Source organism: Cavia porcellus, unplaced genomic scaffold (genome assembly GCF_034190915.1).
Source record: "Cavia porcellus strain 051 isolate PalLab524CR breed Dunkin Hartley unplaced genomic scaffold, mCavPor4.1 scaffold_5, whole genome shotgun sequence".
Taxonomy (NCBI): Eukaryota; Metazoa; Chordata; class Mammalia; order Rodentia; family Caviidae; genus Cavia; species Cavia porcellus.
In genome coordinates this window covers 68,410,591-68,432,939 of record NW_026947488.1, presented here as the reverse complement: position 1 = coordinate 68,432,939, position 22,349 = coordinate 68,410,591, and the positions used below count along the sequence as shown (strand labels likewise).

Here is a 22,349-nt window from a genome sequence, read left to right as displayed (position 1 = left end):
CGTGTTAGCTGATTCCAAAGAAATATAGTCAAAGGGACCTTGTGGGATGAATTCTAAAGCTTACAGTGAAATGTGAGTGATCTAAATGGAAAAACTTCCTCTTCTCCAGATTTCAGGTTAATTTGTATAAGTATTCATTAACCTACTAGCAAGAATTTACATAGGGAAGTTTTGTTGTTAGAAATTTATCAACTTCAACATAGATATGAAATAACATTTAAATGCCTGTGTACACTCTGAACAAAAAAAGTTAGAAACAAGAACAAGGGTTCATACTGTTTTCTGTATTGATGTCCTTATACTCCACAGACTTGTGATTAATCTGCCAACTATCAAGTTGCCAAATATGGTGAACTAGACAGTAATTGTACTCTTTTGGAAACTTGGATTCTTTTATATTCCCTGAAGGAGTTTTCCATTTCATTAAATCTTTGACTTCTCCCTTCCAAGTTCACTTTTAGTGGTGGTAGGACACCTGTCAGAAATGTCTTTTTTTACTGGATCAAGAATAAATAAAAATGTGGCGTGAAAAAATAACCCATCAACCTTAAAGCCCCTCAGAGTACCATCTGAGAGCAAGACACATTTTTTTCCTTTTCTTACTCTGTTTCTGTTTTCTGATGATTTAATCAATATTTCCTGTCTAAAAATACAATATTCTCCAGTCTTAAAAACCCCTCAAGTCTGCATTTAATGTCAAAGAAAATCATGCTCCATGTGACAGACATTTATTTTCTGGCTTCTGTATCTGAAGGGTTCATAAACTGTTAATGAGAAAAAAAAAACTGTGTAATAATGTTATCTGTAACAGAGACAACAGTCTTGAGTAGGACATTTAAATAAAAGAAGAAAGTGGATGTTGCCACTAATCAATCCATTTAACCATCTATTTATAAGTGAGGGTCAAAAATCTCTCCATGGTCTCTTTTTGGAAGCAAATACATATTTTTTTTGAAATAGGACTTAATCCCCTTGACAAACCCACACTGGAGCACCTGAAGTCTGCTGGGCACTGTTACAGATCAGGAACAAGCCAAAGAGGAAGTTAGTGGATACAGCCCTTCTGGAGAACTAGATTGAGAAAGGGATGGTAAATAATCTGGTTGATAGAAAGTCAACGTGGACTTGCTTGATATTTTTCCATCCTATCTTTGCAGACCTTGGAGCAATGAAAAAACTGAGCGATACATGTCAGAGACATTTTAAATCAAAGGTGCTTAGAGGTTATCTACAGCAGTGTTTGTCAAAGCTCTTTTTGGCAAAATATAAAGTAGCTTCATTATGTACTATATACTTGTGTTCAGTCATCAAATATGAACATAATTATTTCACTTCAGAACATACAAAAATGCTGATTAAGATTATAAAGTTTTCATATTCTCTTCTACCCTTCTGTGGATTATCTTACATATTACCATTTGAAGGTCATTATTGCAGACCACATATTGTAAGACTATAAGGGCCTTATTATAAGGCAAAAACAAACAATGAATTTAAATTGAGCAAGTTACCTAAACAGGCAAGTATTCAAACTATGACTAGGTAGATGCTAGGTCTCCAGACTTCCAATGTAGTACATTTTTTCTTACATAATTTACAACCACACACTGAATCTTGATCATATAAGCAAACAGATAGATATATATACAGTATGTTCTCAGAGAAGGTCCAAAAGTAGTAATTATGAAAACAGTGTAAATCGTACTCTTCTAATCGAACAGCATTAATTGTGCTGACAACTGATATCCCTGGAAACAATTTACTCAGAATCATTGTTTTTTCCACAATGATTATGGGCATCCTCATGCTGTTTCCTACATTTCTTTGCGTGCCAATTAACAAACTCAACTGTGTGCTTTTATAGGGTTTTTCAAAAAGAGTTCTTTTGGCTAGCATCAAAAAGTGTTGGTTCTAATGCTTGTTCAAAATTACATGACTGAGTCCCTACAGCCAACTCTTTGGGGATCCTGCTCACCACCGAAATCTTACTGGGCAAATTCTGAAAGACAATCTCATGCACAAACATAACTCAGATAATCTTATTTTCTCTAGGCCATGCCCTGATTTCTTTCAGAGCTCCTTATTATTTTGAATCCCAGATATTTTTTTTTTACATGCTCCACTCCATACAAACATGAATGCATTTACTTGACTGCATTCATTACTGCTATAGGATGCCACAAAAGAATGGTTAGCCTAAGATGTTAGGAATGCAACATAGCAGTTGTACGTAATGGCCACTTGTTTTACCAGCAGAGAGAGAAAGAAAGTAAAAATACTTTCTTTTTGTTTGAAAAATAATATTTTCCCAGTAAAAATAGATTTTTCATATATCTAATTTTTTGGGGTGCTTGGACTAATAAAACATGTATTTACTTAAGTACTTAAAATAGTTTCACAATCATAGAGTTTATTGTTTCTCCTGAGCTTTGTATTCAGAAAGATTGTGATTAACTAATTCAGTATGTATTTATTTCTTCTGTATGATGAATTCAAGCCCAAAGGACACCAGTAGAATAACTGCTTCTCAGACACACACTTCTGTCTCCTACTCTCTCCTACTTGTGTATACCAAATTCCTTTTTTCCTGAACCTTTGCCCCCTCCCCCAAACTTTCTTATCACCTAAGACTCTGCATCCTTCAAAAAAACCTTTTCCTTCCCTCTCCCACTTTCTCTAGCAGAAATTCTGTCTCTGGATTCCTATTTTCTTGTCACTCGGAACATTCTACCTGGCATCAGATGTCTTTGTACATGTCATATCTGTTAAAAGATGTAAAGCTGCTTGACATCAGATACTGGGTTTATTCATACTTGTGCTCCTCATATCCATGATAGATACTTTGCTCAGGTTAGATCCTGATAGATAAATAGCCAATTGAGTGTGTAGCAGATACTCTTGCTAACTCATGAGAGTCTGGCACTTTAAATGTAATGTTAACTAAGACTTTTCTTAAATTTCAAATACTAAGGATAAGGAATACACTTTCATCTTGCATTCCGTTTATCCCAGAAATAAAAGGGGAGAAAAAGTAACAGAAGGTCATTAAAGGGTAAAGAATATGTGCAGGAAGTATTATTTCCTTGCCTATTAACTTGCTAAACAGAGAATGTTGTTTATTCCTGAAATTAGCATCTCTAAGTTACTCTTTCTTTTCTAATAATTAGAGTGAAACCTTATGTTTACTTACTGATGAGTAGTGTGCTTGGTTTGAAAAGCATTTTACTATTATCATTATTGCTTTATACTCAGAATGAACCTGTGATACAAGTGGGTGCTATTAAATATAGAAATTGGGTCTTAACAGGTAAAATCATTGACCAATTATACTGGTGGCCTGGGGAAGACGAAGACCTGACAGCCTCCCAGAGCTGGGCGACCCTGTTACTTAACAACTCTTATTTTACTGACCCAGTCTACATTTTTGCATATTCTTTTAGCTAATTTTTTGCTTTTACTTACATGATTTAGATCTGTTTGTATGTCTCTTGTCTAGCTTCTTAAATAGTCCAGTTGCTTTCAAAATTTTTCTTAGTCCTTTGGAGACTGAGGCAAGAGGATCACCATGAATTTGAAGCCAACCTGGGCTACCTAGTGAAATCAAAGCCAGCATAAACTACACAGAGAGATCCTCTCTCAAAAAAACAACAAAAACTTTTTTCCTACTAAAATGCATGTAAAGCTACATATTTTTTCTAAATAATCATTGATTTTTTTTATTCCATTGGCTTTCATAAGGGATGTAGCACTCACTGTTAATGATTTCTAAGCAAGCTATTAAAATTTTAATTTAATTAGTTCTGAGTAAGCATCATTATCCCCAGATTTATTTATAACATTTTAAAATTTCCAATTTAAAATCTTATGACATGTTAGTCAAATAACATGACAACTATATACAACACTGTGAACAAGCGACATGTTATGTTTGCTTTTGGGGCAGGGAATTTTATGGAATTAGTTGACAGTAAAATATATTATCAACTTTATTCCATGGTTGTAATTTATTTCACATTTTAATACTGAGATTAAAAGCAGGTAATTTAAAAATAAAGAAAAATTTTAAAATTCTTCATATATCCTTGATGATAATTATTCTCTGAAACTAAAATTACTGTACTTTATAGAGCCACATTAATTCTGGAAAACCAGGGAAAGAAAAACAGAGACTAAAACACACAAATATAATTTTTCATGTTAGAAAAAAAACTATAAGCCAATAAAAAAGGAGGCGACAAATTGTGCCTTGCTCCTCTGGAGCTTTCCTCTAAGTGTCCTGAAATGGGAAAGAGTCAGGAATAAGGAAAAAGATTAAGGCCAAGCCACAGCACAGGCGAGCTGATGCTCACTAGCAGACTTTGCACAGTCTTCCTCTGGGTGCTTAGTGCTACTTCAAACCTCCTGAGCCAACGCTAAGGAGATTTGGTAGAGGTTTAGATGTGCATTAACATTCCAGGAACACTGGGTAGAGTTCTAAAGGCTTTCTTGCCTAATGCGGATTACTGGGCCACAGCTGAACTTCCAGCTGGGGTCAAGTGGCTTCTGATGTATAGAGAAAATGGTGTTAGAGACTGTAAATAAGCATAGCCTGAGAAAGGCTGGACAGGCAAGGTGAAGTGCAAAAAAACAGAAGTAAGAGAGAAGCAAAGAGGAAGTGGGTTCCAGAGCGTGAGCGGCCTCTGTCAGTCCAGCACAGACAGCTTATCTTTGACCAAATGTTTGTGGTTTGGCAATTCAGAAACATTCAATTCTAGAAAGAAGACATTTAAACCTTGTCTCTCATTTGAAAAAAAAATGAGTAGAACATGTGGTAAAAATATGTTTTTAAATTTTACTTTACAAGGGTTTATCTGTATAAAATTGAAAGACTTTTAAAAATCTATGTGTTTACCTCATCTGTACTTACTGAGAAAATATAGCTGCCTGTATTCAAAATATCTAAAAGTTTCATTTGGCAACATAATTATGTCTTTGTTCTGAACTTGAAAAAAAGACTAAGTTGAGATGTTAATTCTAGTAGATTAATGAAAAATAATGTATACAAATATGAAAGACCCACAGAATTGGAAGAAATCCAAGCTTTGACTTGATGAAAAGAATTCTTTTTCTACAATGGCAGATGATCCTTCAGCCCAAACATTTCAAATGATAGGGAACTTTTCATACTTCAGGTAGCCACTTCATTATATTTTGGAATTATTATAATACTAATAATCAGAAGACACATGCCTAAGTCTAAGCTATGCCTCTCTCTCTTAGTTCTTATTCATAGCCTTAAGTCCCCCATTTCAATGAAACTTGCTACACTTTTAAAACCACCAACTTCAACCATAGGCACATTGGAAAGGGTACTCTGACATTTGGATAATATCTCAGCACCACCAGTATCTCTCATCACTTTGGAAAAATACAGATTTCCAAATGGTATATGTTTCACAGGACCATCAAAGTTTAGCATGAGAAAAGTCCCCCAAGACTCCCAATCAGGAAGCACTCACAAGGGAAGCTATCTGCCTAATACAGAGTTTAATACAAGTAAAAAAGGAATGGAAAACTGAAAGAGTGAGAGGGTTACCAATATAAAAAGAGGGCTAGTCATTACACAAATTAAATGAATGTGAGATCTAAGTGGGCAAATCCAGGAGCTCCAAAAAGGGAACTGCTGAGCTATGATCCAGACTGCGGAGGGCCCTGCCCACCTGCTGTTGCTTTCTCAGATGTGTGTCATGTGGCTGGTCTGATGGGGATGAGGAAAAAGCATGCAAAGAGGCTAGATCTGACTGTCAGAGCTCTGTTGCAGAGCAGTTGCTGAGATGAAGCTGACAGGGAGAAAGCAGGCAAATAGGAAGAAGCCAGTCCTATTGCCTGTATTCAGATTTCCATCTGGGACAGTAGACTTGGCGATCTCCACAAAACTGACTAAGGAAATCGTAGAGCCCCAGTGCTGGGATCCTAGAGCCAGGAAAGAAGGGCGAGTCTGGAGCTGAGATACTAGTTTCACCACCAGAATCAAAGCATTTGGTCATCCTCCTCTTCTTGCATACGCATGATTGAAATTTAGAGCATTTAAGAGATTTGTAAAGGGCCTCTCATAACCACAGCACAACTACTACTAGCAGATGGGTGTGTAAAAACTTAATGTCAATTAAGATTTCCTTCCAAAAGTCAGAAAACTGTCAACTTTGAATCTATTTCTTTGGTAAAGAATTTTATAGAGAAAATAGCTCCCCATCCTCCTTGCAATGTGAAATACTTATATTCTAAGACCCGAGTCTAAGCCTGAAACCATAAATAGTGCTGAATTCTCTATATACTACCTTTTTTCCTGTACTTACTGATGAAACCATTTAATTTATAAATTAAACACAGTAAGTAATTAATAATAGTAAATAACAAATAGAACAATCAACACATTGTAATAGGGTTATTTAAAACATACGATTATTTCTAGAACTTTCCTTCTAGTATCTCCAGACTACAGTTGATTGTGGATATGTGAAACCATGGAAGATGAACCAGTGGATTAGGAGGCACTCCTATAGTACATATATTTAGATGAGACATTTTGAAGGTCTGTTTTGTTTTTTAATAGTCATACTAATTACAGTAATTTGTGTGACTTAATTAGTTGCCAAGCTATAAAATTATGATTATTATGATTTTTGTATGCTAAAACTAAGCGTCAGATCAACCTTGTTGTTCTAAGTACAATACCAAGCCCATGGCCACATGTGCGCTATCTTCATGGCTTGTTGTTCGTCTCAAGTGTCCATAGGTGAGGCTTCAAGACTACAGCAGGAACATTTCAGATCAAGCGTTCTACTGGAGGCAAGAAATGAAAGCCAATGGACGTAGGGAAAACGTCTTCAAATGACAAGTCCAGTGATCTCAGATGTAACTTTCATCACTGATCTATTTCCCTGGGATAGCAGAAATGATATTTTTAGTTGTCTCAGAGTCACCTCAAAACACTCACAGATGCTTTAATGAAGGCAGAAAAACACAGTCTGTGGAATATTGAACCTCAGCTCTTCCATTCTCAAGGTGACCTTGAGTAAATTACTTTAGTGTCTTGTTCAATGAGGATAAAAATGTTCACTTACTCATTTAACAACTGTTTGTGGAGTGCCTACCACGTACTCAGCATTGCTATGAGAAGTAGGGACCAGTGAATCTCTCTGTCCTTAAGGAATTCTACATTTCAGTAGAAGAAGACAAAAGATAAACACATAAATACAGGAAATATTAGGTGGCAGTAAAGAATAAGCAACAAAAGCAGAATAGGAGTGTGGAGAATGATGGGGAATAATTTTTATAGAGTGGACAGAGACATCTTATCTGATAAATATAGCATGTCAACAAACATCTGAAGCAAGGAGAGGACATAGTGATACCTGGAGAAGCTTTCCAAACTGTAGGTCATGGAAGTGCAAGAACCTGTGGTGGGAGGGGCTTCGTGAGGACAGCATGAGACAGAAGGAGCTTGATGAGAGAGGAGGTCGGGGAGCTGTGAAAGGGGAGCCAGAAGCGGGACTACATACTGGGAACACATTACAAGTTTTGACCAGAGGGTTGATATAATCTGAACTATTTTTCAAGAGTCACTATTTCTTGATGAAGACTAGACAATGGGGAATCAGTTAGGAAGATATTACTGCAATCCAGGCCAAACATAATGATGGCTTAGGGAAAGGGGTGAGGGCAGAGGTGTTGAAAAGTGGAAGGGTTTAGAATAAGTTTCAAAACACAAGCCAATGAAATTTCGGATACGCAGTGAGGAGTAAAGGGAAAGCATGATCCCAGAACTTTGGCTTGAATAGCCGGAAGAGCAATACTATTCTAAGAAAGCAGTGAGAGGGCTGATTAATCACGATAACCCAAAGCTGCCCAATAATTGAGGTGAAGAGGAAATCAGCACCAGGTTGGCCCCCGTCAGAGGCCATCATTCTGAGATCCTTCTGACCCTTCCTCACACCCTTTACCCATCGTCATGCTCTGAGTGAGTCAACTCACCCCACCCACCTGTCCTCTTCCCAGATCAATATGCAGTCAGAACAGTTCCCCTGCAGTGAGAGGCTCAGCCAACACTATCCATAGAAACACCCCAAACACTCGATGGTGATAGATAAATTGCATTTTAAAATAAAAAGAGAGAAACGTTTAATATTAAAACAACACACATGCCAATCCTCCTAACCTAGCACTTCGAAGCACTTAAAGTACTCCCTAAAATTTTCCCTGTTTTTAAATAGAAATTCTGTGAAGAGTGAAATGCAATATTTTATAAGAATTTTTTTCTTAAAATTTCTGAAGAGAAGCTAAGAAATTGAAAAATTACCAAAATTCTCTAGAAACACCTATTGAATATGTATCTCTTGGCAAAAATTCCTACTTGATTTTATTCTTTTGTGTAAAATTTTGAAGCATAATATTAAAAGGAAATATATAAATGTATATCTTAGCAACATTTTATCCATTGCTAACCTGAAAAATAACCAACATGTAAATAGATGCATGCAGTTCAGTTCTTCAAAATTCTTTATTGCAGATTCATTTGAAATGTCAGTATTCAGTTCACATATCTCTATGCTCTTAAATCATCAGCATTTAATTTATGAGTGTTTTTAGATGGAAAGATTCTACTACTTAAAATTCATTTCAATCCCCTTAGTCTGAATTGTAGAATACTTACATTGTGTGTTTTTTTCCAAAGCCCTTCTCAATGCTCAGTTTCCCATAATTAATCTAATCTTCAATCCAAGTAGAGTGCACCTCCCACCACTTCCCCACTCCAGCCCGGGGCAATAGGATAGACAATAACACAGCTCATGGTCCCATCCTTGCTATTCTGTCCCATCTAATGTGTGTGCACCTTCAAATAGCATTTAAATCTGAGCATACTGTGGCTTAAGAAATGAACTCTGCTGCAGCAAGGAGCAGCTAACAGCCCATTGCTGTGAAGCTCACAAAAACAGACCACTTTACCTTTAAGGAGTGTGTGTGTTCACTACCCTGAATAGGTGTGTTCATTAGGTCACTCAGCTGTAGAAAGACAGAGTATTAACTTTGCCAAAGATGCAAAGGAGCAATTAAGGACTCCCCTTTCCTGCTTGGCAAATAGGAACATTGGCAGGAGCAACAAAACTCTTGTCGAAGTCTTAGGTTTGTGACTCATGGCTTTTAATACTAAATTATAATGTGACAGGAGCGTTTTCAGGCTTTCCAAGGCAAACAGTAGAAAGCAAATATCTGAGAACATACACCAGTATTTACTATAAAATGCAGCAAAGTAATGGGCACTAGCTATGAGAAGTCAGAGTTGATTATAAAATCTTGTTCATATGTTTGCAAGTATAATTTTCTAACTCATGACCAAGGAATCATTTACCACCAGGAAGTCTTCTCGTTTTTATTAATCAACTTACTAGTGCTTTTCTTTAAGTTTAAGGGTTCAAGACCTGTGTTCAAAATGAGTAGCAATATTTACCAAGTCTCATATCATGAGATTATTAAGAGTAATTATTAAGAGTTTTAACTCAACTGACACCCAAGTTCATTTCCCAGCTGGGATAGTGCTGCTCTTTGATGAAAATGAAAATTGGTTTTGACTTGTCTGTTTTTCAATTTCAGGGATAGTAGCTGTTCTCTTCTGTGGAGTTACGCAGGCACATTATACCTACAACAATCTGTCGTCAGATTCCAAAATAAGAACAAAACAGGTAAAACAAAAACTCACTACAAAGTTTGCCTTTTCTCAACTCTAATGGTTGTGTAGCAATTCTGCCAGTGCACTACAAAAGGGTTTCATCAGTAAAGGGAGAAAGTAAGTTTAAGGCTTCATTATGGGTTGGATATTTATAGATTTTTTCCCCTCCAGGATAACCATTAACAATTCTCTTGGTAAGCAAAAACATGTTTATAATAGTTTCTTCCTCCAGAGAGATGTGAAAGACAGACACTGTCAGTCTTGAAGATGAAAGGTTATACTCGCTAATAATTCACAGTCACTTACATCTAAAAGCATTATAAAACATGTGAGATTGGGTAATTATAGATAAAGAAGGGAATGAAGAAAAATATGGAAGTCATGTTTGGTCTTTGAGTGCTTTGTGCTTCCAAGCAAATTCAGCTGCGTTCTAGTTGTCATACCAGCGGAATATGTCTGCCTTATTCTGAAAACACATCTGTTTAGATATTTGCACATGAACATACACAGACTCCTTCATCAATATTTGCTATACAGCCTGTCTATGCCAAACACTGTGCTAGGTACTAGGAATACAAAACTAAAATAAGACTTCCTCTTTGAGAGGATCATTATCAAGTCCATTGATGAGGACAAAGATGTGCCATGAACAGGAATTCACCGTCTGTAAATAGTGTGATAAGCACTGTCACAGAAGTATCCATAGAGAGTACCTGGGAAATGGTTTGCAGAGCATCCTCTCATGGTTAGGATTAAGGAAGTAAGGAAAAAATTCCAGAGATGATGCCAAATCTCTGCCACAAAATACAAATAGAAGCAACTGTAAGTAGCTCTGTGTAGCTGGTAAATGAGATAAGGCTGAAGAAAATGAAACCACAGATACAACCACTTTCATGAAAGAACTTACACACTTTGTAAAGGAATTTAGACTTTATCCTAAAGGTAAAGAAGAGTGTCTTAAATAATAGCAATGTATTGTTTCACAGTTTTGGAGACCAGAAGACTGAAATGAACGTGTTGTTAGTGTTAGTTCCTTCTAAAATTTGCGAAGAAAAATCTGTACCCATGTCTTCCTCTCAAATTCTGATGGTTTTCTGGAAATCTGGCTTGTAGACACATTACCTTAATCTTTGCTTCATGTTCTCAAGGCATTCCCCTGTGTTCCTAATTCTAAATTTCCCCTTTTTATCTGACATAGTGGTGTGTGCCTGTAATCTCAGCACTTGGGAGGTTGAGACAAGTGGATCTCAGTGAATTTGAGGCAAGCCTGGGCAACCCAGTGAGTTCAAGTTGAGCCTGAACCATATAACAAGATTGTCTTACCTCCCACCAAAAGATCCCTCTTCCTGTCAGACAGCTGTCATATTTGGTTAAGGGCATAGCCTATTACAGTATAAGTTTATCTGAACTAATTATATTTTCAATGTACTTAGTTCCCAATAAAGTCATATTCTGAGATACTGAGGATTGGGTATTTAACATACAAATTTTGGGGTAACCCAATTCATCCCCAACAGGACATTATTAAACAACTTTGGGCAGAATGATTTAGCATAATTTCAGTTGCATTTTAGGAATATCACTCTGGCAAATATAAGAAACATGGATCAAAGGCACTTTATCAGATAGGTTTTGCTGCGTAACAGACAACCATACAACGAGGGGCACCCAACAATAAACATTTGCTCATCTCTTATCAGAAAGACTCAGCCATATGGAAGTGGGCTGGGCCTGGTGGTTTTGCTTGCAGCAGTAGAGCTTATTCACATGTGTGTGGCTCTGTAGGGGGCTCTATTCCATGGTTAACTTGACTGTGCATCTTGCCATTGCCATGTGTTTCATTCTTTTCATGGCAGGAGCACTAATCTCCAAGTTGAGGCAAATCCATTTTGATCATTTCTCATATCACATATCCTAAAATTTCTATTGATCAAAAAAAATCATGTATCTCAGTCCAAAGTTTAGAGGCCAACCAGTGGGAGAGTGCTGCAGAGTCATGTAGCAGGGAGTGTGGATGGAGGGAATGACAAACAATGGACTAATGATGTCATCTATCCCAAATGCAAATGAAGACTGAGAAGCTCCTATAACAAAACTGATGATACTAGGGACTTCTGATGTGATATAGGGGGAGTGGGGAGTGGAGAAAACAAAGTGACATCAAGAAAAATCTGTAACTGTCCAGTAACTCCTCAACAGAAGTTCTTGAAGGCTTGCTATGAAGCTCTTCATGATGGCTCTCACTTTTATCCCTCTGTCTTGGTTATGCCCCAAGCTCAGCTGATCCTAACTCTACCTCCACCTGCCTAGGACCCTGCAAGGCCAACTTTCCATTTTCCCTGCCACTTTCAATGCTTCTGAGGAATCACAAGATGCAATGACTGAAATTTTGAGTGCTTCTGAGCAAAACAGAAAATAAAAGAGCTAATATCAACATCCAGAAGCCTCTAATCCATTTATCCCAAGATACTTTTATTTCTGAAGACTACTAGCATTCTCCAGAACGTAAAGCGAAATGTCATGGGCTGGTTTTTCTTTGTCTCTTTTGGTGCTCAGAGCATTTGTATTCTTGGAAGCTGAATGCTGTTGAACTTGCACTTTTAAGTCATGCTATGTAGACTGCTCAGCAGAACTTCAAACATAGCTTGTCTCATGGCAAGACAGCAGCACAGCACCTAGGGAAGACAGAGCCACAATCAGGGCGCCACATCCTTCTGTTCTCCCTGTGAAGGATTTGACAAGTATTCCCCAGTGGGCTTCCCAAATCCATTTTGCATCACAGTACTTTAAGGAAGAAGATCTTTTCACAGTTCTTTTTTAACATCAATATAACTGCCTACCCTCTCTCCTGACTCCATCACTACCTTCTTTCCTAGGTGTCTAGATCACAGTAAGAACTTAGTAAATGATAATCTCCTCCTATTTCCTTCTCATGCATTTCATCCTTCCATTCTCTCAGGTCAATCATTTTCTATTTATTTCTCTCATACTGTATGCACACATAACATGCATATATATATATATATATATATATATATATATGAATGATATACATGCTCACACTTAAACCACACTCTACTATATAGAATTCACAGTCATCACACTGAAAGAAATGAGATCAAAGGTCCTCAGTCTGTACCAGGATAGCAAGCAAAATGTGACCTCAGGAAACCAATTACAAATTTTAGAGAAATGCTGAGGCATGTATTATCAGAGGTTGCCACCATGTCGCCCGTGAAACTGGGAAGGCTTGTAAAGTATTATGTGATGTCACATGGGCACAGTCACTGATCTCTTTCTGCATCTGCCTACACTGTGTTCACACTGCCAGGGGGAGAAGAAGCTGACACACAGCCTCTTTGTCTCTCCTCTCAGAACTATGTAATGAAAGAATGGAAAGGGAAGTCTAGGGAAAATCCATGTAAATCAACTTTGTGGTAGAAAGCTCAAAGATGATGTGATTTACAGAGGAATTTTCTTCATCATCTGTGTCTGTAACAGCTAATCAAGTAACTGTATCTGGATACAAAGAATTTGAGAATTATATGTTCTTTATAGTTTTAAGAGCTGTCTTTTTAAAATTGAGTTTTCATTTTAAATATGTTTTATAAATGATAATTATCCTCTAAATGTAGATGAACTAGTTTCTGCTTGAGCCCATGAGAAAACATGTAATACAATTATGAATTAGGCACAAAACAGCATAAAAGAGAGTCACTGTGAGGCTGTTACTCACCAAAAGGATTTGCACTTGAATGGCAAAACATTCTACTAAAAAGTATGCACACCTAAGCAGTGATCCCTTTCCCAGATTAGGAATAGTTGTTGCTTTAGCTTGTACACATCCAGTCCTAGAGAGGAACACATGCTGCAAGCCCCACATCCTGAGATGAAAGCTGAATGCTGCTAGGAGTACTCACATGGACATTGGTGCCCAGTCTGCAGCCTCCAGACTCACTCTGAGCCACCCCCAAAGAGTGTGTGAAGACCCCTGCCCCCCCACACACACACACAAGTCCTAGTCTGCCTATCCAGCCTTTCCTCTCTCAGACTCTCAACTCTCAGGAAGGTTTGGGAGCTGGTTAGCTCTGCCAAATGCCAGGTATTTCCATCATCTATCTTTTCCTTGCCTGAGGCTCAGTTTCAAAACCAGTGCTTCCATGGCATCCCTTTTAACTAGAATTTCTCCTGCCCTTCTTGCAGTTTTCACTCAAAAATTATTTCCAGCAGATACACATGGGTGTATATGAACACGTATGAAGTACTTATCTCATTTGCTTTCTATTTACCTTTCTTCCTAAGAGGTGAATCTAGTTGTCGTTAATAACCTTTATTCAACAAATGAATGTTTTTGAGAGCCTACTTTGTGTTGCAGTTGTTCAAAATAGTGGCGATTCAACAAAGAATCAAAGGATATTTAGTAGAACTTTATTGTAATCAAGATAAATAAGCAAGATGTACAGTGTGTTTATAGTAAGTTATAAAGCCAATGCAAAATAGGAAATAGAGCTAGGAGTGTTTTTGTGGAGAGACAGGCTTATAATTTTAGATAGGGTGGCCAGGAAAGGCCTCAGTCAGAAGGTAGCACTTGAAGTAAATGAAAGAAGGAGCAATGTGGACATTTGGAGCAGAGCTGTTCAGAAATCAGTAATAACAGAGCACAAAGTTGCCAGGGCCAGGAGGACCAAAGTGTCTTGAGCATAGTGAACCCGAGAATATCAGCAAGAATATCAAGGAGCAGTCATGGAGAGCCTGAATGATTTGGAGAAATAATGGAAACTTTTAAGGACAATCATGTACATGATATGATTTACATTTTAAAAGAATAGAAGTCATTTATTATTTTGGAAAGAATTCAAGAGTAACAGGGTAGAAGACAATGAGAAACCCAGTGTCAACTTGCTAAGTTTGGTGTATGTTAGCCAATGAAGTAAAGCTGTAGAGTGCCCAGTTAGTTAAAATTCTGCAAATAAGGAGAGTGGTCTGGGCTGGAAATAGAATGGTGTGAATTATCAGCATAAAGATCATTTTAAAAACATGATACTAGATGAGATGTGCTATACTTTGGATATCAAATGGCTCTTGAAGGTCCATCTGTTAAAGGCTTGATGACACTGCTGAGAGGTGGTAAAACCTTGTGAGGAACTTCCTGGTGGAAGTTCCTTAGGTCACTGGAGATGTGCCCTCAAGGGAGATTGTGGGACCCTAAGCCTCCTTTCTCTTATGCTTCCTATCCATAAAACGAACAGCCTTATTCCACCACACAATCCTATCATGATGAACCCTATCACCACTGACTCAAAGCAATAGGGTCAATCAGACATGGCTTGCAGTCTCCAAAACTGTGAGCTAAAATAAACATTTTCTCTTGATAAATTAATGATCTTGGGCATTGTATCATAGTGTCAGTAAAATTACTAACATAAGATATCTGGGAGAGTGACAGAGGTGAGGTCCAAAATTCAAGCACTGATGTACTCAAATGTTCAGAGAGTGAAAGTCAGCAAAGGAGAGGGAATAGTCAGAAAGGAAAAGAAAATCCAAGAAAGTATGGTGTCCTACTAAATGCTGCTGAAATGTCAAGAAAGAAGAAGAACACAAAGTTGATGACAGTGTAAGAACCATAGTGGTGGAGCAGCAAGGTAAAAACCTGGTTATATGGGTTCCAGAAAGACTGGAAGGAAAACAACTAGAAACCTTATATGCAGACTTCATACACAGTCTTTGCTGTAAAAATGAGCAAAGAAACTGATAGCTGGGAAAACTAGGACTGAAAGGAAATACCTTTTTTAATTGTTAAGGTGAGAAAAAAAAACAGTTCTGTGTGCACTGATGGAAATAATACAATAAAGGGTGATGTAAGCAGGTTTGCCAAGTCGTAAAAGAGGCAGACTTCAAACTCAGATTTGTAATTTTTGTGAACCAAGTTATTTTGCCTCATTAAATATTCTTTATTAATAGATAGGTTTGTAGCAATAATCCTCGAGTGAGTGGATTAGTGAATGAATGAATGTTTGGCTATCTTTCTTATACTTTCAACCAACTCAGACTGTTATTTATCTTACATTTGATTCCATAATCTTTGAAAATCTATCAATTTCAACACATTTTAATTTTTTAGCTATAATACATATTAGGTTGGACATAGATGTTTTTATGCATTTACTTTTGAAGAGCCAGTTTCTTTGTCTAGCATTTATAGGCAAACAATGACATCTTCTTTATAGCACATTCTTTCCAGATGCTTATTTTATTTCCATTCCTCCCAAATGATATTTTTAGTGTTTATTGCTGTTGAATGGAAAAGCAGCAATGCAAATCCAAATTTAAATTTCCAATAAAAAGACAATGGGAGCCAAATTTGAAGTACTGCGCATAACTCTGTAAGAAAATTCAAGTAAAAGCTTTGGAATATGGGAAAAGCAAAATGATATGGTGAAAAAAGCATTTGACTGAGAATCCAGAAAGCTGGCTGTTCACCCAGCTCTACACTAATGGCAGAACCCTGGATAAATGATTTAACCCACATTTATTTCTCATCTATAAAATGAATTATTGAACTAAATGATTTGTTTTTAAAGATAATTCTCTAGCCTAATATTCTGTGAGTGAAGCTCAAGCGTGAAGTTATATATCTTGTCCTTCCCCTAAGCTAAGGTTGGGCAAGCATCACTTGCTTAAAAACTTAAAAAGTGAAAGATGAGATTTAGGATCGGCTTCTTGTGATCTTGAGGCCACACCCTTGGGTAGACCATTTGAATAAATTGTCAAATTAAATCCAATTAAATGTCAAAATTATTCACTCTGGAACCTGAATCAAGAGGAGCACAAGTTCAAACCTAGTTTGGGCAACTTAGTGGAACCCTATCTCAAAACAAAATCTTCATTCATATAGGTGAAAACATCATGCTGAGTGAAGAAATGCTTTCACTTAGGAGAATCCTTGGCTCTACAGTGAGTGAATGCAGTGGTTTTTTAAAGGCTGTCTGCACCCAGAAGTAGAGGATACACAATTTATACTGCCAGCACTCAACCATTCAGGATGTAATTGAAGGACTTTCTAGCTTTTCATTGTAACCACAGACTAAGCATATAAAGCACTACAGTGGTTACATAGCAGGCATCATGCTAAAAGACAGGGACACAAAGGCAAATAAGATGTAGTTCTTGCTCTTAAGAGGTCTTAATATGCAAACAACTTCAGGTGGAAAATGTTAAAAGGATGAACAATGAGTTATATAAAACAAAGGACTGAACTGCTTACTAGAGACAAGATTTTTATGGGAAGCTGATTTGGAAGTTAAGTGTCTGGAGTTTGGATGCAAGGAAAATAATTAGAATATTATCATGAAAATTTTTTAGGGCTTGAAAGAGAAGAGAATAAAGTACATAGACGTATGAAGCTAACAAGGAGTCCAAGAAGTAGAGAGCTAACACTATGAATAAGACCTATGTTGCCCCAAAGAAGTAGGTAGCAGTATATCTGACCATAGGAGAAGCAGGGCTGGGGAAATCTGTGAATTAAAATGGTGAGATGAGTTCAGATGAGCCCTTCAGTGTCTCAGTGCACTATATTTTGGAACTCCGCCTTATAAGGCTAATTGTTTGAAACTTTTAGGCATGGGAGTGATGATAATAATCTGATTTCTGCATTACAAAGATAGCCATTATAACATCATTGGGGAAAGATTGAACAGGTCTTTTGCAGTTGGTAGTATGTATGGTTCTCTTAGTGATCTTAAGGGTTAATTATGAGCAAACATAGTCACTGCTGCCCATGACATCAATATTAACACTCACTGCACTTACTTCTAATTGCTAGCTACATATATGATGTCTAATGATAACTTTTTATAACTCTGGGTATATTTTTGTCTTGTCTAACTATTTAGGATGCTTTATTCTACAGGAAAAGCTTGCAGAAGTTTACCACTTAGTTTTGTCTCAAATTTAGAAGTGTAATATATTCTTGCTGAATTAATTAATTATGACCATTAACATTGCAAGTTAAAAAAATAGAGGAGAAACAGTGTATGCTAATTAATGGTTTTATTTAATTCTTAATAATACATTAATTTAAATTTAATGAATTGGATTCATAAGACAAAAGTTTGAGTAATCCTAAGATACTGGAAGAAAGACCAAGTACAATTTCATTACTGTGTGAGTTTCCTACAGTGTCTCTGTCTTATTGATTTGCATTACAGTGGTTTTGATTATGGTTTTGTACATTTTTTTTCCTCCAAATCTTTAACAAAAGCAGTCACATTCCATCCCAGTTACCTGTTCTGAGGCACAGAGGAAAGAGAAAGTCGTGGGAAACAATGCCCCTGTCTTCCTGGTTTCTGAGAAGATCAAAGATATCTTCATAAAGCATAGAATTGCCTTTATTTTTCATTCTAATTACATTCCTTTTGTTAAGGTTTCTACCACTTTTCTTCTTCCCTTCATTCAGAGTACCTTAAAAATACCATCCTAAAAGTGTTGAATTTATAAATGATGGCAAAGTGTTTAAATTTCTCCTTAGCTAAGCTCGTGATTCTTTTCAACAAAACTCATTATATTGTATCAAGGACATTTAGTAGTTCAGCTAATAAGTGTTCCCTTTTAAATGCTAATTGGAATAGAGCTCCCACATCAGTGCAAGAACATACTGTACTTTCAGTGCCCAGAAGGAATTATTGCCTGTGAACCCATGGTGCGTAAGCCTTGCTTTACAGTAGGGACCACAGATGACAGCTCGGCACCATAATAGTGACTACCTTCTGTGTTCCAGGCACTAGAGTCCAGGGATCAAGGAGAAATAAAAGCAATGAAGATATGGATTATGCTTTCCCTTGAAAATTCGTCCTGTATTTTTTTTTATCTCTGACTATACTGTAGCTGGATTATAACTGCTCAATTAAATCGACCTTCCTCTCTTAGTCATACATCTGTGTTTGTTTATCACAGCACGTAATTGCAGCTGAGAATTTTAATTATAAAAATTTTTCAGAAGTAGGGGCAGCTGTAATGATAAACTTTTAAATTTAGAGGGATGCCATGCTCTTTTGCTATCTGGTTTCTTCCAATTTTAAAGAACAAAAGTTACCTCATCAATACATAAAAATCAACATATTAATTGTATATGACCCATATCATTCTATGTAAGGATCTAATTCAGTGCATAATAGAAAAAGCTACCTGAATAGAATTTAGGAGATCATCTGGCCTGGTCCCTGCTTTAATGACATTCAAGACAGATGGTTGCCCATTATTACTTTAAAATTTCTAAGGATGGCAATGCCATAATCTCCTTTAATAGCCCATTATAATTTTATCACCCTGCTTGATAGGTGCCAGTATAAAGGGTTTTAGTCTTATAATAGCACTTGGGGATGATAAATGGAAACTACTGTAATTTTTCCTGCCATTTTAATTAAATTTTATTGGTGCAGTACAGACAACATGAAGGCTGAATATATGTGCCAGGAGTGTTTGTTAAAGAAAGTGGCCAAATTTAAGTGTGCCATTTTCTTGACAATCTTGAAAGACACAGCAAATATGTTTAATAAAAGTTTAGGTCTTTGTGCAGTACCTTCAGAAGAGAAATAGAATTGCTTCTAGAAGCTCAGCTCCAAAATCCAAAAAATCTTGTTAGTGGAGGTATGATATGGAATTCTGAATAAAGCACCTTAAGGCAAAATATAAGTGAGAATGAGAGTTTGGTTTTAGGAAAGTAAGTCACTTATACAGTTTTTCTGGGTTGCGCTGAAAATGAATTTGAATGGAATCAGGAGTGACTGATCTGATCTCAGGGGAGAAGAGAATATCCAGTATAATTGATCCACTTCAACAGGCAACACATAGGTAACAAGTATTTCTGATGTATTGTTCCTTTGGTTCCAAGCTATTAAAAACTGTGCTTTAAAGCATGCTTCTTTTTCCTTTTTAATGTGCCATGCTCTGTTCACATTAAATTTTCAAAGGCAGACTAGAAGGGAAAACATATATGATTTTTTAAAAAAGAATTTTTCTGTTGGGAAATAATGACTAACTTTGTCTTCGTCACAGGAAATACGCAATACTTTCCTTCCCCAGAGATCTATGAAAACACAGTCTTCGAGACTCACATTACTTTGGATTTCCAGGAAGATGGCTCCAAACTCAGTGGCTGACTTGCCTTTTGTTTCTAAAGATGCTGTCCTTATGTGAATCTCTGACAAAGGACCAGGGCAAAAGATTCCTTGGCCAACTGGCAGCAAACGGGAAGAGAGGGGTGAGGGCTAGCACTCAAAATGAGAACTGGCAGAGTTTCAGTATTTCTGAGTTCTGGCCCAGCGGGCTTCTGGATAGTTAATGTGAAGTTTTGTGAGCAGGGCGCTCCCTCGGACCACAAGGGAAACTATGTCTTCACTTTTTACATTCTTATACACATGTTCTCGAATGGTGGTCTGCAGGCTGGCATCATAGTGATTCGTTTTTACGATACTTCCTATTCTCATTTTTGGCATGAATTAATAATTTACAGTACCTCCAAGGGAAAACACTATGATATTCCTCCCTTTGCACTAATTTATTCTTTGATTTTTTTACTAATTTTATAATACTGAGTTGAAGTCTATGGGGGACTTTTGATTCATCCAAATATTCTAAGGACTAAAAGTTTGAAATAATCTCATCTTCTAGGGAAAAATATAACCTGACTTTAAGGGGAAAAAATTCTCTTTCATTAGGCCCTATCAGATGTTGCATGGGATTGGCATGCTATTCCTCTGACTTATACTGGCTTGTAGAATAAAGCAAGAACACTCTTCAAGGGTCTTCCATATGTTATGGACAGAAAACAGCAATTAAAAGATCCAGAATATTCACACTAATATATACAACTAACCCTGGTTTCTGATTTGCCTGTTTCCCAGAAAACCCAACAAAACAAACCCAAACTTTAGCCATAATTGAGATTCGGTTATGTTACAATTTAGGTATGAAGAAGGGATTGATAGAAGATAGAAGATAGAATTTAGGTATGAAGAAGGGATTGATAGAAGATAGAAGATAGAAGTCTGTTTCAGGGATGGTTAAATAAAACTGAGAGAAAAATTCTTGCAAATGGAGAAAATCAGGAGGCTCAGGAGCCTCTTGTGGGACTCTTTGAAAATGCCCCTGCTGACCCACTCCCTTGCTGGCATGCCTGCACTCTAAGGAGAGCACTAATTAGTATAATTGAGGAAGGAGGAAGCAGAATTGTTTCATTGGGAGCTCCAATGACTCAGCTGGGACCCACCCCTCTTCCCAGAATGCTGAGCAGTAAACTTAAAAGAATTTGAGCGGGAGTCCAAGTACCTCTAAAGGATCATCTCTAAAAGAACCGCATGCACATAAAACAACTTTTTACTAATGGTAGAAAGATATAAGTGGCAAAGACCAGGAGCTTAAGGAGCAAATACAGAGCTTAAGGTATAAGCAATAGAAATAGCAGGTGCCTCAGAGGGGGAGACAAGCAACAAATAAACAGCAGGGTGGGCAGAGGCAGAGGCACCGAGAGCAGCTTAGAAGCCAGCCCCACTCTGGCTGAGCAGAACATTAACCAGAATGGAGAGGGAGCGTCAGACCTGATGTTAGGTGCCACCCCAGCATCTTCCTCTTGGAAACTCTCAGACAAGTAATTCTCAGCTCTGGGTACACATCAGAATTTTTGACAAATCCAAGATGCCTGGTCCTGTCCCCAGGATTTCTAATTTATTTGATCTAGGTTGGGACCTGGGCTGCAATGTTTTAAATTCTACCAAAGTGACTCTAATAGGTGACCAGGGTTGGGAATCTAGATACCAGACACTAGAGGAAAAAGGGCTGACGCCCTGTCCATCACCAGATGGAAAATCTTATCCATCACATCAGATTCAAACTGTCTAAAGGGCTTTGGGAGAGACCATATGCTGGTAAGCACTGGAACTGGTTCTCAAAGCAGACTACACAGTGGAATCAACCAGAGAGTTTTAAAACCTCAATATCTGGTGCCACCTTCAAAGATTCTGATTTAATTGGCATAAAGTACAGCCTAGGCAGCAGGATTGTTTAACGTTCCCCAGGTGCTTCTAATGTGCAGCAACACTTTAGAACCAGTGACCTACGGGACATTAAAGTCATTTATGAAGCTTTCCTCTGGGATCTCCACAAGTATTTAAGAGAGAAAAAAAAAAACTGCACAGTACTTTATATTCTGTGTGAGTAGGTGGCGACTCACCTCTAGATTCAAACGTTTATATTAAATGCATTTATTTTTATAGGCAGAAGTTTCCAGGACATTACCCAATAATCATCCCCACAATTCTTAGATCTGGAAAGGCAGTCACCCTTCCAAAAGCCAAACTGACAGGCTCATTTATTGGGTGACTTGCTCACCTGCTGGAAGCTCACTGAGTAGTGGAGGTTTCACTTTAGGATTCATGGTACTAATCATAGCACATAAAACTGTTACACTGTATAAAAACTGGAAGTCTGTTTTCACTTGTTTGATCTTTAACTTGGTAAAATGCAGATGTGATTAATATTTATTAACTATATGCCTGTGATTGTCTAAGGAAGTTTAATGAAAATTAGTGTATTTAATCCTCATGACAGCAGCCAGCAAGCTAGGTATTATTAGCAGCTATTTTATTGA

General features: G+C 37.3%; 1 protein-coding gene across 4 annotated transcripts in view; it reads left to right on the top strand.

Annotated features, from left to right (window-relative positions):
- Slc9a9 (solute carrier family 9 member A9) overlaps window positions 1-22,349 on the top strand; it is a 691,893-nt gene that overhangs the window by 414,172 nt on the left and 255,372 nt on the right. For all 4 annotated transcript variants that reach the window (XM_013159812.3, XM_063249139.1, XM_063249140.1 and 1 more), the window contains exon 9: window positions 9,631-9,719. In XM_013159812.3, coding sequence (XP_013015266.1) covers window positions 9,631-9,719 — 89 coding nt within the window. The remainder of the gene's footprint in view (window positions 1-9,630; window positions 9,720-22,349) is intronic.